The sequence below is a fragment of the Coenobita brevimanus genome, chromosome 94 (genome assembly GCF_032717465.1).
Source record: "Coenobita brevimanus isolate Jiangsu-jjx chromosome 94, ASM3271746v2, whole genome shotgun sequence".
NCBI classification, from domain to species: Eukaryota; Metazoa; Arthropoda; class Malacostraca; order Decapoda; family Coenobitidae; genus Coenobita; species Coenobita brevimanus.
In genome coordinates, this window is record NC_137047.1 from 16,612,455 (window position 1) to 16,630,126 (window position 17,672).

The window sequence follows — 17,672 nt, forward strand, 5'->3', positions numbered from 1 at the left end:
GGTCTAATGGATGCCGTGGAAGGAGTGGGGAGACTGGGAAAATGGGTGTGTTGGGAGGAGTGGAGAGACTGAAAAAGGGTGTGCTGTGGAGCTGAAAGTGGTGTGGTGTATGGGGGAGGGAACTGAGAATATGAAATGGTAAATGGGTTGGGAATGAGGTGTTTTGAATGGGAGGAAGGATAACTGAATGGGGGACTGGAAGGGTGCATGGGTAAGTGGATGGGTTGGGAAAGTGCAGTGAGTGGAAGTGATTTAGGAAAGTGATTTGGTGACTGGGAAGACAAATATATGAAAAGATGGATGACTGTTTAGACAGGTTACGAAGCTAGGTACCAGTGAGTAGAAAGACTGTCGTAGTGACTGGAGGGGTGGGCAGGAAGGATGGTGTATGACTGATTGAGAAGGGACGTAGGTGGGAAAGTGAATGAACGGGAGGGGAGATAGGTGTGGAAGCGAATGAGTGGCGGGTGGGGTGGGGGTGGGGGGTGGGGGAATACAGGCAGGTGGGAGAGTGATCGAGTAACTCGGAGGGTAAGTGGAAAGTTGAATGAGCACGTAGGCATTGAGTAACTAAGGTAGTGAGTGTGAGTAGGATGGTAAGCAGAGGATTAAGTGAATGACTTGAGTGGGTTAGTGGAAGTGTGTAAGTGCCTGAGAATGAGTGGCTGAGTTCTAGAGTGAATGTTCGCTTGAAATAATGAGAGATTAATTTACATCCCAGAAAATTTGTTTGGTAAAGCTAGTGGGTGGAAGATTATGTGAGCAGCTGGAAATGCCACTGAGTTGTGAGTAAGGCTGCTGGTGGAAGACGAGTGAATGAGCGCTTGAAGTAGTGACAGATGAATTACAGCCATGAAAATCTGATAGAGCAAGTGGGTGTGTGAGTGAGCGAGTGGAAGATAATGTGAGTGGCTGGAGTTCCCTGTGAGTAGTTGTGAGTAAGGCTGGTTGGTGGTGGAGCTGGCTAGCCTAACAGATTGAGTTAATGCACCTTAATAAACCGACTGGTAAGTGACTGAATGACTGACGCTGACTGCTATTGAGATTAACTGGCAAGTTTATTTGGCCTGGCAACTAACTGTTAAGGCAAAGCACTATCGTATATAACTCAATGTTCCACTAACAGTCAATCAAAATATACCTCGGCTGGTCTACTTCCTCTTACCTCCCATTCCTTCTGTCCTACTGCTCTATCTATCCAGCCTACCCCCCAGCACTACCCCACCCCACTCTTACTCCTGGTAATCCTTCTATTCGTGTACCATCTATCCATCCGTCCATCCATCCACCCTGCCCCCAGTATCACCCCACTCTATACTCACCTCCCACTTCTATCCCATTAATCCTTCTATCTATCCATCCATTCCATTCATGTATCCATCCATCCATCTACCCTACCCCCAGCACCACCCCGCCCCACCTGCATCCAATGAAGCCTATTCTCACAATTCCCTTGCCAATACATCTCGTCATGTCCTTCACTCTGTTTATGTATTGCACAAGTCAGTTCCTTATCAGTTGGCCACGACCTTCGCTGCCTCCTACGCATTCATTATTTTCGTAACATTCTCCATCCTTGCCGCAGTAGTTATATGTGACTTAATTTTACTGAATTTATTATGAACTGTATCGGCTATGATGGTGTTTTTTTATTCCATTTCCTCTATTTTCTTTTCTATATTCTTTTTACACTAACCTGAGAGACCGATCTTTAATATAAGTACTCACATTATCTTACATCCTGTTACTACGCCTTCTATATTAATTCCCTTCACAGCCATAACAACCACCACCACACCATACAACACCCAAAACAACAAGAGATCCCGCTGTTCTGGTTTCTCTCACTCTCGCTCTTCTTCCTCTTACTCATGAGTCACACTGATGAATCACCGGAGGGGCCACAACGCCGCCTCTCACACCCACCCTCCGCCCCGACGTTGACTCACCGCACAAGGGCTTTCCTCATGACTCCCGACGAAGATAAGACCTCCAGGTACAGGGGGGGGCGGGGGATGAATGGCGCTACTGACGAAGGTGTGTTATGTTGTTCATCGCGCCACTGACAACCAGGGTTAACACAAGCAACACCACAAACAAGGAGGTTAGGTGAAGGTGCAAGGGTTTACAGAGAAGGTATCTCCTATATTCCCCACTACACTGAGGAAGAAAGTAATCGGAGTGAGCCATACGCGGGCTAGTTTACTCTACCGATAGCGCGTGTTGCTAAAGCTTAACCAACTAATACCTACCATCAAGCGGGGTCGACGGGAGAGGGTTTACGTTGGGCGATAGCGGTGTGAGTCTTTGCCGGCAGCGCCCACAAATTGCAAAACGCCAGCACAGGTGTGGCATGAGAGGCGCTACTGTCAGCCACCAACAAGCACCGCCTCTTCTTGTAAGCCCACTTCATAATCCGGCCGTGTGTACACCGGGTGCAAAAAACAGACACTGCAGCACCCACAGTCGTGTTTTATCGCAGCTCTGTAAGCACGGTCGTTAAAAGGTACATAAACGAAGGCTACAGTGGCTCTGTGTTCGGAACCTCAGGTGCCAAAGGAGGTTAGTTACATAGGAAGGATACCGTTTTCTCTCCTTTTCTTTCGCAGCGACCGAGGAAATAAAATTTAGCAGCCCACGACAAAAAACAGTATTTTGAGTTCCTTCACTGGAAAAAAAAAAAAAAAAAAAAAAAAAAAAAAAAAGAGAGCCCTACCAATGCCTCATCGGTATGCAGCCTAAGTGCTACTTGTCCAGGCTAAGCATACGGTGTGCATAGCTGAGCAGGGAGTCCATTTCGCAAAGTTACGGTGGGAAGTAAAGGTCGTTCACGATGACAGCACTTTCTGTTCAAATCATAAGATTGGTAAGACGCAAAATTTTCAAAAATGCGGTAAAGTCGAATCATGGTTGAACTACGTGATGATGCGGGACATTCCCAGTGAACCTGACTGCCAATTCCAACCCTCGCCAAAGTAAAATAATAGCCAAGGGACGAACATTGACCGAACACAAAAAAGTCCTCTAAACTCCATCCTCCGCTCAAAGTCCAAGGAAGACTCGACATGATTTACGTGATGATAGGCAGCGCGAACGATGTCTTAGGCAATCCCACGTCATTAAGCCGGGACGGAGGGAGTGCGGGGGGAGGGGTGGACCAGGGGGGAGGGGATGGACCAGGGGAGTCAGGGAAACTTGTCCAATCGTGGTCCGGGGTGCAATTCGAGGCCCTCCATCACCGGGCTCATCCGGCCCTCCTGCTCCCTCGTCATGCACAACCCCTGTTTTAATTCTATTTGCCAGTTGGTTCTGCGTGACCTTTGACCCCGGTCGGAGAGGCGCGCTCGCACACAAATACCTACCGCACACATGCCCAACTGCACACAATTAAATGTACACATAAAGACGCGCGCCTATGCCCAGAGTCGGACACATAAAAAAAAATATATATATATATAGTCAACTCATACGAGCATCTCTTAAATCCTTCACTCCACGTTCACAAATAAATCCCATTAATCGACATGCACATACGTTAACCTCTTCTATCGACATGCACATGCTTAAACCCTTCAATCGACGTGCATATACAAGTATGTTAATCCCCTCAGCTGAGGTGCATATATGTTTACCCTCTCAATCGACGTGCATATATGTTAATTCCTTCAATCGACTTGCATATATGTTAATCCCTTCAACTGACGTGCATATATGTTAACCTCTTCAATCGACGTGCAAATATGTTAACCCCTTCAACTGATGTGGATAAATGTTAACCCCTTCACTAGACGTGCATACCTGTATGTGTTAACCCCTTCAATCGACGTGCATATATGTTAACCCTGTCATCGACGAGTACATAATTATGATCAACACTCTTCAATTGACGTGTACACAAGATTGCTTAGGCTAACACCTTCAATTCAGTGACTTATTTCCACTGACTACCACCAGATTTTTTTTTTTTTCAACCTAGGATGTATTTACAGCAGCAAAAGGGTTAATGAAGGCTGTATCTACTTTCTAACTCGAAACGACTCCCCTGAACAGGCTATACTTGTCTGGTGGTCTTAAGATAATAAAAAAAAAAGGACGTAAACGGACTGAATGGGTCATATAATTTATGTTTATATCCAAAACAAAATAAAACAGACACTGGCAAGCACATACCCAAGGCATGTCTGTATTAAGTATAATATTTATTAGTACAATAAATATTCACTGACTTGGTTTCCACATACATCACGCTGCACTAACACCGACGTGGACATACATGAGTTGGCTTCACATGTGCCTCGATACAGTGCAAACATATCTCAGTACAAACTAACCTAATCTCATCTATTACGTACATACGACACCTAAGTTCACACATACCTAAGTGCATATATCTTATTACGCACACACCTTTCTCGCATATCAAAGTGCACATATAAAACGTACATACATTAGTTCACACTAAATGCACCTCTCTTATTACGCACACAACCAGGTTCATATATATCATAACCAAAACATATTTCGCTCGTTACTAAGTTCACACATACATTAGCACACACACGCCTAAGTGCATGGACGACGACGTGGCCACTGACAATATGAGTAAACATGTCATACAAACCTACATACATTACCTGAAACATACCAACATGTGCCTTCATAATACACACACACACACACACACACACACACACACACACACAGCCCTGCACAATTCATCAGCGTGAGAGTGGGAGGATGGTAATGGATGAGTGACCACGACAACCTAAGCATACTATGGTGTCTCCCCGACTGGTGCGCCTGAGGGTTGCAACTCTTACCTTGATGTCGATATGGAATCACTTGTGGATAACATGTATGAAATTTGCAAGGATTAAAAATGGAACCTGTAGAAATGTTAAACAAGATGACAAAAAAAAAATGTACTATTACTACATGAATAACATTCCCTGGCCTGCATAAAGGATGATAAATGAACAGTCCAGGTCACATCATGAGTATTGTACTCACCCGCTTCTCCGTCAGCTTGTCGCACCGTCGCATCTTGCAGATCTGGTGAGATTTGTCGTTCCTGCAGGGCGCGCAGTCCCCGCAGTTGTCCTTCCGTTGGCATCCTACGCAGTCACCGCAACGTTTTCGCTTTTTCTTGACTGGTTTTTCTGGGGGGTCGTCCTGGGGCGGCGGGGGCTGCTGTGGTGGTGGTGGCCGGAAGCCGCCCTCTGAGCAGGGTACGGTGACGGAGGCGCCCAGGCCGGTGGGGGTGTTGTTGGTAGCGTCGGCGTTGTTGGCGGCACTGGAGGACACGCTGGACACCTGCCCGCTGTTCTCAGTGCCGGACACAGATGCGTCACTCTCCGAACTCTCCAGGGAGCCGGCTCGCCCCGCCCGCTTGACGCTGGAGCGCGGCGCCTCCACCCGCAGCTGCGAGGACCCGGTCTCGTAGGTCTGCTGGTGCTGCTGGCCGGAGGTGGTGTTGGTGCTGCTGCTGCTGCCGCTGCTGCACGTACTGCCCGTGGAGGCCGCCGGCGGGTGCGTGGCGGGGGACAGCTGAGCGGGGGTAGTTGAGGAGGGTGCTGGGTCGCTGCCCTGGGGGGATTCAAACATGCGGATGTGTCGCTCGTCCATCATCTGCTGCTGGATGTTGGGGATCTCGCGGGCCTGCACCGGCGCCGGCACCAGCGGGTAGCGTGCGTGCGGCGAGGGCAGCGTGTTGAAGGCGGGCAGGGGCGAGGGCGTGGTGCTGCCTACACTGCGCTCCGGGCTGAAGGCGGTGAAGGGCGGCAGCTTGTGCGGCACCGGGTGCTGCGGCGGCACAGGGTGGTGAGGACCGTGGCCGCCAGGAAAGGAGTCCGTGAAGGTGGGGATGGCGTGGGGGTAATGCGCCATCTGTGCCGTGGATGCGGCGGCGGGGGGTGTGTGGGTCAGCACCTGGATAGGCACCGACGTGGCATGCGGGTGTAGGCGGGGGTCAGGGGGGCGGTGATCGCCCGGGTGGTCTGCCTCCCAGGGGCGGTAGGCGCTGCCGCCGTCTACCCCAACCCGCGAGGAAAGGCTATCAGAGAAACCCTCCCCGAAGATGAGGTTGTGGGTGTCAAGCAGACGCCCTGTTAGGCCTTCCCCCAGCTCCATGTCCACCAGGCAGTTGTAGGGCGGGTAGGGGCGCGCGGGGGCGTGGGCGGCGTGGGCGGCCTCGGTGTGGGCGTGGCTCACCCCGGGCACCGAGCTCATGCCAACACGCACACTACATCTGCAACATAAACAATCCAACATTACTATACGAACAATATACACGGGCAGTATTATACTAGGTAGTAGTAGCAGTAGTAATAGTAGTAAAATCACACACATCAAATATCAAAATAAATATAAGTAAAGTACTCAGTGTTTTGCAGTCTGGCAACACCATGCACCCAACAAAACTATTACCTCTAATTAATATAAGAGTAGTGAGAAATTATAAATGGAAAAAGCAAGTTGCAGGAAAACAAAAGATAAGAACCCGATAGCACACCGGATGGTAAGAACATCTTTTAATAAACACCACACCAGCAAACATACACCATCTCGACCCCCACAGCCTAATCCATGCCAGATGCCTGTTCTTAAATGGGTTCCAAGCCAAACACAAGAAGCGTTTTGGAGCTTAGGAAGTCAAGAGCCATCACGTGACGTCTTTATGCAGGCCACCACTTCACAGACCCACGTGCACAACCACCAATTTCCGGCCAGATAAAAGTGAGGGGAGGAGGGGGTTGGGGGCTGGCAAGGCAGAGGAGTGGTGGGGCTTGCAGGGGAGGGGAGTGGTGGGGACTGGCAGGAAAGAGGAATGGTGGGGGCTGGCAGGAGAGGGGAATGGGTTAGCATGGGGACAGCGGTGGGCAGAGGAGGGGAGTTGGTTGGCATGGGGTGGGAGGGGAGATTGGTATAATGGGGGGTGGGGGTTGACTGGAGAGGGGAATGGGTTGGCAAAAGGGGAGGGGAGGAATTGGCAAGATTGAGGGGGGAGGGGGTAAGTGTAGCTGCCAACTTTGCTATTGCGTCAGGAACCATGTGTATGTTAATATGAAAAGCCATTACCAGACATCTTTTTTTAGCAACCCCTTCACTATGAGAGATCTTATTCCAAAAGGATTGCCAGGAGGCACTAGAATTATAATTTGTTAATATGACACCCAATAAGAATTTTCCCCTTTATTACCGATATTCTCAGATGAAATTATTCAGCTTGGAAGATACCCCTCGAAATCAAGGAGTTAGAAAGATCTCCATTAACCTCTACTATACCAAGATGATTTTTTATTCTATTCATATTATCATCAGGCGACTAATTAGCCTACCAGAGATACTCCGTAATGAAGGAATTAATGTTTTATATTATGCTTTGGAATAAGAAAACTAAATTATTTATCATCGTCATCAACATCCCACCTAAGGATGGGGTCAGGCACTAAATGATAAACCTCCATTGAATCCAGTAACATCGTTTTGACTCCTTGCTGTATCGATACGATTTATTCAGTTTTCTGAAGCAGAGAGATTACATACAACTTAAATCAACTCCTTCAGTGATTGAGCTCAATAAAACTGTTAACTAAAATATTCTACTCGCCTTGCGATTAAACGAAAAATGCGTCGAGTGATGTGATTAACCGTTATGTACCGTTTCACGGTCGGAACAACTCTAGTATTTTACTCCAGCTAACGACAGACGATTTTATTAAGCAGAGCGTGTCAATAAATAAACCATAAACACATCTTTCATAGCTCTGTAACTGGACATGTGGGTGACCTCCTCTGTCGTATCAGCACATCCTACGCACGGTAGCCTCGGTCACGCTACTGTCACCAAACATGACGAACAAAAATCAACACTTGCGCCATACACTTCCCTTGAACTAATTATCACTGCAGTTACGTATTATTCCCTATTCAGGCAAACCTTTACTTTGTCGCTTGTATCATCATCATCATCATCATCATTCTAACCTATGTCGGGAAATATCACTTTAACATTAAGATAATTATAAAGTCTGTGAAATCATGAGCAACAATAAATCAAAATTTCACAAGAGGATTTAAGTATAAGAGCAACACACACAAACCTCAACAAAACAAATATATATTTTCTCGGTAATCTGCGGAGAAAATACGAATGCGAAAAAAAAAAAAGTATGAGCATAAACACCTTGAACATTGAAGACAAGTATTCTAAATTCGATCTAAAGATAAAAAGTACAATAATAGACTCACACTGAAGCACAAAACACACACACACACACACACACACACCTATTTTCTGGGTAACCTAGGGGAAAGAATCGGCAGACAGTTCCCAAAGACGGTAGAAGCGCCCTTTAGTACCTATCGAATAAGGACCTCATGGCTAAGCGGGTCCTGCAGGAGGGAGAGGCCGCTCGCTGGGATGACTCGGGGTGATAGATGGCCTTCTCCTGGTGGCACTGAAGAGGGCCAGCAGTGCCATATAAACTTCCTGTTGGGGGGTTGGTGGTGGTGGTGGAGGGTTAGCTTGGGAGTAGCACCTGTTGCTCCTACTCTTCTTCTTACTCTTCTTTTCTCTTTCTGCTCCGGCCTCGTCACCGAAATCCTGGGGTTACTCTTTTCACGACACTCTTTTCGGGCACCACTACCGCTGGTTGTGTGTGCGTGCGTGTGTACGTTGGATAGGTGTGTGTGTGCGCGTGTACGTTGGGTAGGTGTGTGTGCGTTTGCGTGTGGAGAGCGAGGGGGGGGTGCCAAGACGTTGTAAAGGTGAGATAGGGGGGTTGAGATTGAGAGGGTGTGGGGGGGAGGGGCTAATCCACCCGTCCACCCACTCACCAACCACCTCCTATGACCCACTTCACAACCCAGCGTATCAAAGGCTCTCGCGGTGTCACTCCCTCCCGAGAAGAGTCACCAAAAAAAGTCCAAATCTCCTTTATAATTTCCTTCCCCTTGCCAACATTAAAAATACACATCTACACACACACACATTGAACCAAGTCTTTCACGGGGGGCTTAATCAACCTCGTCTTCATTTTCAAACCACTCACTAGCCACCACATTCACCGCTGATCAAGGCTGTCAGGACTGAAGTATCTGATGTGGGCATTATTGTGTTATAAGGCAGGGCGGTAAACAACAATGAATAATAATATCATGTGTGACCTCCTTAGGATAATCCCCGCCATCGTCGTCACCAGCGAGGAAGTTCACACGGGTAAAAAAATTAAATCACTTGGTGGCAAAATCACACTGGAGGAATGCCATCACAAACACGCCCGGTGATGGTGCGGCGATGGTGAGAGTGTGTTTCCGTGTGTGAGTACGAGCAGTGAGTGTGTTATGAGTGCAAGCCGCGTGAGTGGGGAAGTGCGAGGAGGTTGGTGAGGAGCGTCTGGTTGAGAAGCCTCCGCGGGCTAAACTGGCTGCTGGTGGTGAGAGGAAGGGAAGTGGGTGGCCGCTGACAGGGAGCCTCTCAGACGGCATGGCGCCTTGGGAGAGTGAGAGGAGAGAGAGTGAGTGAGAGGAGAGAGAGAGGTGGTCAAGAGAGTGTGTGTGTGTGTGTGTGAGAGAGAGAGAGAGGAGGGGGACAGGGAGGAGGAGGCGGAGGGGTAGTGTAGGGAGTGATGGATGATGTGGGGTGGGAGAGGTAAGGAATGAGGACGAAGATTTGACAGATGCTTGAGGGAGAGAGTGAAGAGAGTGGTGGAGAGAGACTGAGGAGAGACAGTGCGAAGGAATGATTATGGAGAAGAGTGTGAATGAGGGTGTATGGAGGAAAGAAAGAGAGTGGAGGATGAGCAAGGGGGAGATGATGATGGAATGGAAGAGAAAAAAGTGATAAAAGTAGTAGATTAAGACGAGAGAGAGAGAGAGAGAGAGAGAGAGAGAGAGAGAGAGAGAGAGAGAGAGAGAGAGAGAGAGAGAGAGAGAGAGAGAGGTGTTTAGAGAGAGAGAGAGAGAGAGAGGTGTTTAGAGAGAGAGAGAGAGAGAGAGAGAGAGAGAGAGAGAGAGAGAGAGAGAGAGAGAGAGAGAGAGAGAGAGAGAGAGAGAGAGAGAGAGAGGTGTTTAGAGAGGGAGAGGCAGAGAGCGGGAGCTATAGAGAGTGTCAGGGGACTAGGGGGGCTAGGAGGGTGGATAGGGGGGGACGGGAAAGGTAGAGAGCAAGGAGGAGAGTGCTACCGTCTTGAGAGAGAGAGAGAGAGAGAGAGAGAGAGAGAGAGAGAGAGAGAGAGAGAGAGAGAGAGAGAGAGAGAGAGAGAGAGAGCAGGGGAGCCAATACCGCTAAGATGTTGAGTCAGAGGGTACCAGAAGGGGGATACTCGCCTCCTCCCCCCCAGCTAGTCATGTTTGTGATTTGCTGTTGTTAGTTCTGCATATTTTACGCCATTAACCCTTTCTTCACGATGACTTTTTTTTTGTTTACTTCTTGCTATTTTCACACGATATTATTTACCTTAGACATTATTTTTTTACTGCAAGGGGTTAAATACAACATTCACTAGAACCTTAATTAGTTACGGCACCTTACAAGCAGAAAAAAATATTGATGTACGTGCAAATCTGAACAAGACTTCACGGTACTGACAGAACTAGGTGAACAATTCTCGCTGTCTATAGATTACACGGTGGGGTAAATTGAAGTGCAGCAATTGTATCCCATGTACGATGCTATACTTATCTTTTGGACAGAGCAGCTTCGATTCAATCTACCGGGAATTCTAGTCGGGCTAAATCTGTTGCATCCTCACCATAAAGACAATATCAGTACGTAAGTTTATTTCTTTCTCACGATTCCTGCTTTATTTCCAGTTTAAGTCTGTTTGCGGTCAGCTGAGAGTGCAATATTAGGTGCTCTTTGGTAACGTCCTCATCGACTGTTTATATAACAACCAAATCTTACGGTATGCATCTCTTAGGAACTTACTTCGAGTGTGTGTGTGTGTGTGTGTGTAATATTTTGCTTGCTCGCCTGTGTGTATCCGAGTGTGTGCGTGCGTTCGTCTGTGCTTGCTTTCTTTACCTGGGGATCGAACGGGCCTGAAAGCCGCTTGTGACTGAGGTGTGAATGAGAGGCTTGTGGCGCTGAGTCCACCAAAAAACCGAGTGCACGTGTGAATGACGGAGCGACTGCGTGAATGAAAATGAGTGCGCAAGGGAAGGACTGAGTGAATGTATGAATGAGTGAATGACTCTGTGCACGAGGGAGTGTATTCTTGAATGAGTGAACAATATTAGTGTTCTGTAAATGAAAAGAATAAGTGAGTGAACTAGGGAGTGACTGCAACTTGTCTATGAGTAGGCTAGGTGAGTGAAGATACAAATGGATGGATATGGGGGTAATCAAGTAAGAGTGTAACTGACTGCACAAGAAAGTATGAGTAAATGGTAGATTACGTGAATGTGAGGATCAGTGAGTGCAGCTGAGTAGGTATATAAAACAAATTGATTAGTGAAGTAACGGGGGAAATGCAAGTAAGTGCAGTGATGGGTGGAAAGGTGGGGCAAGTAACTAATGAAGAGTGATGAATGTCTCTCTCTCTCTCTCTCTCTCTGACTCACTGACTGAATGAATCAAAGGAGAATCACATGAGTCAGGGAGAGAGAGAGAGAGAGAGAGAGAGAGAGAGAGAGAGAGAGAGAGAGAGAGAGAGGGGGGGGGGCAAGTCCAATACTGCCTCCGTCATCACACCCTCTCTCTCACTCTCGATAGCTCCGATAGACAGACAGGCAGACAGACACAAGGATCGATGGAACGACAGGCAGACGAACGAAACCCACATATTCCGTGCTACATTAAAGAGAACACAGATAAAAACGAAGATAACTGTACAGACAATGGGGATGAACAGTAATACCAATATGGATGATGACAATAATAATAATAATAATAAATAATAATAATAATAATAATAATTATCTGTCAATAACCAGACACCGTAATCCCGTAAGGGGTGGTCGTTTGTCTCTGAGCTATAATAATAATAATAATAATAATAATAATAATAATAATAATGGCGATGATGATAAGTACAACAACAAGTTACGTGGTAGCTACTATCTTTGGCGTGGCTGTACGGATGGTTTTGGTGTAGGTCTTAGGCCGAATTGGGCATGGGTCTAGGGAAAATTTGGGTAAGATATAGGCGTGGGGGGTGAGACAGATTTGTGTGAGGGGTGGCGTGGCATGCATGAGGAAGAGACCACGTGTGTTTTGTTGACATTACGTGAGACGACGAGACTCCATCAGCTGACCGTCGGGAATACCACTGACGCTAACCTCCCACCCTACCTCCAACACTGACTCCCTCTTTCCTCCAGTCCTCAATTATCTATTTTCTTTCATTTTCTTTTCCTTCTCTCATTATTTTTGCCTCTTCTTCCGCTCTCATTTTCTTCCTTACCCATGTTTATCTTCCACCTCTTTTCTTACGTTTTTCCCTTTCCCATTCTCTTTTCCTTCTCTTAATTTCTCTTTTTCATCTTCCCTTCCTTTCCACACTCTTCCTCCTCTCGTTTCTCTATTTTGTTATCTTGCTTCTCCACTCTTTTCCTCCCCTTTGCCTTTTTCTTTTATTTTACTTGCACACACAGTTTTTTCGCCCTCTTATCCGGTGTCTCTCCCCTTCCTTTACTTCCCTTTTGCTCTCTCGCACATACATTTTTCTCCTTGCTTGCCCCTCTCTTTTTTCTTCCATATATCCGCGTCTTATGCTCTGTCTAATTTTCCTCTTCTTCTACACAGTTTTTCAATTTTTCTCCCTCCTTTCCTCCCTTTCTCCCTTTTTTTCTTCCCTTTTCTCTTTCTTGCTTCCCAAGTTTCTCCCCTTATCTTCTCTACTTTCAACCACTTCCCCCCTCCTCATGTCTTCTTTCCTTTTTCCCCTCTCTCCTATCCCTTCCCTCTTCCCCTCACCTGTTCCACTATACCCTCCCCCCTTTATTTTCCTTTCCACATCCCTCTCCTTCCTACCCTTTCAGTTCCTCTACATACCCTTTCTCACCCTTCCACTGTCACTCCATCTCTCTCTCTCTCTCTCTGAACCCTCCCCCCCCTACATTCCTCCCCTTCCCTCTCATCCCCTCCCTCGCTTCCCCCGCTCTCGTGCGTAATGAGAATGTTCGTATTCCCAGTAAGGCTCGCGCGATTACGCCACTAATACGCCAAATGGAGTCTGATTCATGCGTATAAATTCAGGCGTAAGGGAAGGGAAGGGGAGAGGCTGGGGTTAGAGGTGAGTTAAAGGTTGTCAGCAGCTCTCGCCTCTGTCTCTCTGTCCATCTGTCTATCCATCTATCTGTTTGTTTTTCTGTTACCAACTACATGCTCTCTCTCTGTTGTACTTATTTTCATGCCTTTCTCTGTACTTTCTATCATTTATCCGTTCATTTGCTCGTTTTTCCACTGACCTGTCTATCCATTTGTGTTTATCTGTCTAGTTTTTCATGTTATTGCCTGTCTATCGATCTTCTACCTAACAAAGTTGGTACTGTCTTACTTTTAGCATTATTTCGTTTTTTATCTTATTCTTTCTACCATTCTCTATCTATCTGTATCTACTTATATGGTTAGTCTTACAAGTTCCCCCCTCCCTCTCTCTCTCTCTCTTCCTAGCACCTCCCTCTAAACCTTAAAAGCTCTTCATTAGCATATTTATCGAGAGCACCGCCAGGAGAATTTCCATCCGAACTACGCCGTAAATCAAGAGAATGATAAGCAAACACCGTACTGCCACACCGACACCCCTGCCTTAGCTAAGTCTCACCCCCCACCCATCTCCTCGAAGTCTCTCTCTCTCTCTCTCTCTAAATGCTGCATCATTTTCTCTCAATCAGTCAGTTACTTCCACCTACTCCTACCTCTATGCTTCCACCTTTATTCACATTTTCTTTCACTTTCCATTCTTCGTGTCCATATCTCTTATCCAACCCTGTTCGTAACCAAAACTGAATTAGGGACCTGCACTGTAAATTCGACGGTTGCGTGTCGTGGTGTAGGGGAATAGTGGGGATTTATTGTTGCTAAAAATGAATGTCTGCCTCACTGACCCTTGTGCAGTCCATAGGCATTGGCCTAAGCCGCCTCCTCCTCCTCCTCCTCCTTTTTCCGTCTCACATTTCCTTTAATCGCATTTTAATTTTTCTCCACTTTTCTTCCCCCGGATCAGTCATTATGAGGTGCTTGGGAATCTAACCCAGCCTTAATTCGTCCCGATTCTACGGTATCTTTTCATCTCTTTTATCTCTCATTTTCCTGATTTGCTCTTCATTCCCTCTCATCACTAACTCAAACTCCCTTAATTCTAAACCAACTGACTCCTCTGTCATCCTTTTACATTTACTTGTATATCCAGAGACCAAAAAAGTTCGCCTAGTATTTCATCTTTTCTACTTCCCACTTTTCCCAGGAGCTAAGAGTGAGGCTTGGTATGTTTCTCTGCCCATAAATGAGTCTCTTTGATATGACGCGTCGGGGAGGAAATTGATGGACATGCTCGTAAGTGTAAAGCAGACGAAGAGGAATAGTAGGAGAACTTTTGCTCCTGACTATTAAATTTCTCCCTCCCTTAACGTCACATAACTTCTCTTTGGGATTATGAAACTATATGAAGAACAAAGCCTTAAGAAGTCAAAGAGAATACTTCAAATACAGTGGATATAATATATAGGAAGACGTTTCCATACTTTCTCAACCAAAGCTTAAATTCAAATAAAACAGAATATAGGTATATTTTCTTTTCTCTCCCAGCCAAGTCTGCTATCCCAAATACAGTAAGATTCAAAATTCAACTACAGTCTGCTAAACCTACCAGACTCAAAATTCAAATACTGTAGAGATATAGGTTGGCTGTTCCTTTCTTTTTTCACCATCCACTTATCTCTTTCTACCGTATCCAAGCCAAAGCTTATCAAGACCTATCCCATTTCACCCATCCCACTAACCCACCTCTCCCCTTTCAATCCATCCACCTGCCTACCTTACCTTACTCCTCCTCTTCTCGACGTCCCCCCTCCCTTCTCCTCCCCTTCCTTTTTTTTAATGAGTGCGACTTACTTAACTACTGCCGCCACATTCAGCTACTTTATGCTTAACGACTTCAGTGCCTTGATGTTTTTTTTTTTATAGTATCCTTGTTACAACCAGGAGATTTTATTTAGCTCGAGAGCTTAAAAATTTATGGGATGGGATGTAGCTTTCCTTAATCCATACGGTTATATTCTGTTATCCAAGTAATGTAATACTTTTTGATCCATAAAATTCCAACATCATGCATGATTCATCAGTCTCTCAAAACTGCTGATTCCCAGAATATTATTGTGACCTATTAAATTCCAGCCTGTTGCCTGGAGCCAACCTTCTCCACGATGACGTCCTATTTAACTTCTTTCTACTTCCCAATGATTATATCTAAATTACCCAAGGTCTCTCGTGGTGAAATGACTATTCAAGGGTACATCTAACCCCCTCAGTCGTAAAGTCTCACCTAAGTTAAATAAAATAGTCCGCATATAGCAAGAAAAAAGGAAAAAGTCACCGTACTGTAGGGAATAATTCATTTAAATTTTCAATATCATCTCACTCCACGTCTTCCCTCATCTGGTTCTTGCAATATCTATCCCACTCCTTATTCAACTCCCTCCCGTTCCCATCCCTCTAATCTTCCTCAATTCATCCATCCCTCAACCCCCTCTCCTTCTCCTCATCCGACTAATACCTCCCTAGGCTGGATGGGAAGGGAGACCAGCCCACCCTCCCACCCAGATTCACAGCTTCGAGACCTCAGCGTCATGGCTTCCTTCTCGAAATTAATAAAAGCTGCTCCCTCCACCCCCTCTTTCTGGTCCCCCTTGGTCCCCTCCAATTCTTTACATCCCCCTCCCCCACCCCCCTCTCCTTCCCAAACACCCCCCTCACCGCCCCCATTGGCTCCCCTCCCATCCTCCGGGCCCCTCCTATCATCCCCTTCCCCTCCTCTTTCTGCCCCCCCTTGCCCCCTCCTGCCCCCCTTCGACTTCAAAGGCGTAATTCGCAGAAGTCGACTCATAAGAAAGTTACACAACGAGACAAGAGAGGGGAGGAAAAAGTAGTGTGGAGAAGGAGGAATGGAAAGAAAAGGAAGGACGGAAGGAAAGGGAGATGTGGAATGGGTGTGGAAAGTGAAGACTGGAGGAAAGCTAGAGGAAGGAATGGGGAGTGAGTGGAAAGAGTACGCGATGGAGGGAAAGAAGGAAGAGCAAGGAATACAGAGTGGGATGAGTGAAGGAGGGAACGATGGAAGAATAACAAAGACCTGGAACAGAGAACAGGAAGTGCCGGATGGAAGAAAAAAGAATGAGTAAGGAGTGCAAAAAGTCATGGATGCAGAAGGAAAGAAACGGAGGGAAAGGGGAAACTGGAGTGGGAAGGAGGGGTGAGGAAGGAGAGAGGAAGGATGGAAGGAAGAGGGAGGAATATGGAAAACTGGACAGGAACGTAGGTAGAATGGGGGATGGAAGAGGAAGCAAAATAAGAAACGAATGTACGAAAGGGGATGAGACTTATGACAGAAGACAGAGAAAAAAGGAAGGAAGGAAGGCAGGAAGGAAGGAAGGAAAGGAGAAGGAGGAATGATGGAAGAAGTTTGAGGAACAGAAAAAGTAAGGGGGGAAAAAAACAAGTAGGGAAAAGAAAGCAAAGAGAAAAGATGAGATGGGGAAAGATAAGTACGAAAAGAAAATAGAGAAGAGAGATGCAAGAGCAAAGACAATTATCTCAAAGGAAAACCTAAGATTGGGAAGGAATGAAAACAGAAAATGGAGATAATAATCGAAAGAAATGAAATAGGAGAGACTGGAAGAATGATACAGGAATGCAGAAGGAATGCAGTTTTAAAGGGTAAAGGAAGGAAGGAAAATTGCAACAGATGTGAACAGAAAGGTGAAGGATGCGTGTGGTTAGTGGCTGAGAGAGAGAGAGAGAGAGAGAGAGAGAGAGAGAGAGAGAGAGAGAGAGAGAGAGAGAGAGATGTGGGAGGGGAAATCGAGAAGCGAGAGTAAAGCCACAGAGAGTAAGAGCACCGACCACTATATCCAACAGAGACCCAAGATCACATGCAGGGCCTTAAAACCTCTGAGGGTCAAACTGCCAATATGTAACAATGGGATTCTCGACTTCAAAAGGTTGTGGCCGCCTCGAACTCGCCTCAACATCTGATTGGGGCGAGGAAAGGATAAAGTTGGGGAGCGAGGGCGATTGTTTCAGGAGTCTGGGTGGGGAGGAGGGGGAACTGAGGGGGGTGGGGGAAGGGAGAGGGTTAGAGGGTGTGGGAAGGGGAGTAGAGGATGCAGAAATGGGGACGGAATGGAAGAGGGAGGGAGGGTGTACGTAGGTGGTAGGGATTGGAAGAAGGATGGAGAAGATGAAGGGAGGGAAGGAAATAGAGGAGGAAGGGAGGAAGGACGGGAGAGATGGTGAAGAGGTTGGGAAAGGAACGAGGAAGAAATGAAGAGAAGAGAGGGACAAGGAGTGAGAAAGAACAGAACTGGTGGAGGAGTAGAGGTCTAGGGTAGGTTAAGGAAGAAAGATCTCTGGAAGTAGAGGACAACACTGAAGGAATGAAAAAGGAGAGAGAGAGAGAGAGAGAGAGAGAGAGAGAGAGAGAGAGAGAGAGAACCAAGACACAGTATAT

General features: G+C 46.6%; 1 protein-coding gene across 1 annotated transcript in view; it reads right to left on the minus strand.

Moving 5' to 3' along the window:
* LOC145412951 (uncharacterized) overlaps positions 1-8,482 on the minus strand; it is a 210,867-nt gene extending 202,385 nt beyond the window's left edge. The window contains 3 exon segments of the mRNA XM_080282770.1: positions 5,011-6,247; positions 8,362-8,393; positions 8,396-8,482. Coding sequence (XP_080138896.1) covers positions 5,011-6,247; positions 8,362-8,393; positions 8,396-8,482 — 1,356 coding nt within the window.
* Between the last annotated feature and the right edge of the window lie 9,190 nt (positions 8,483-17,672).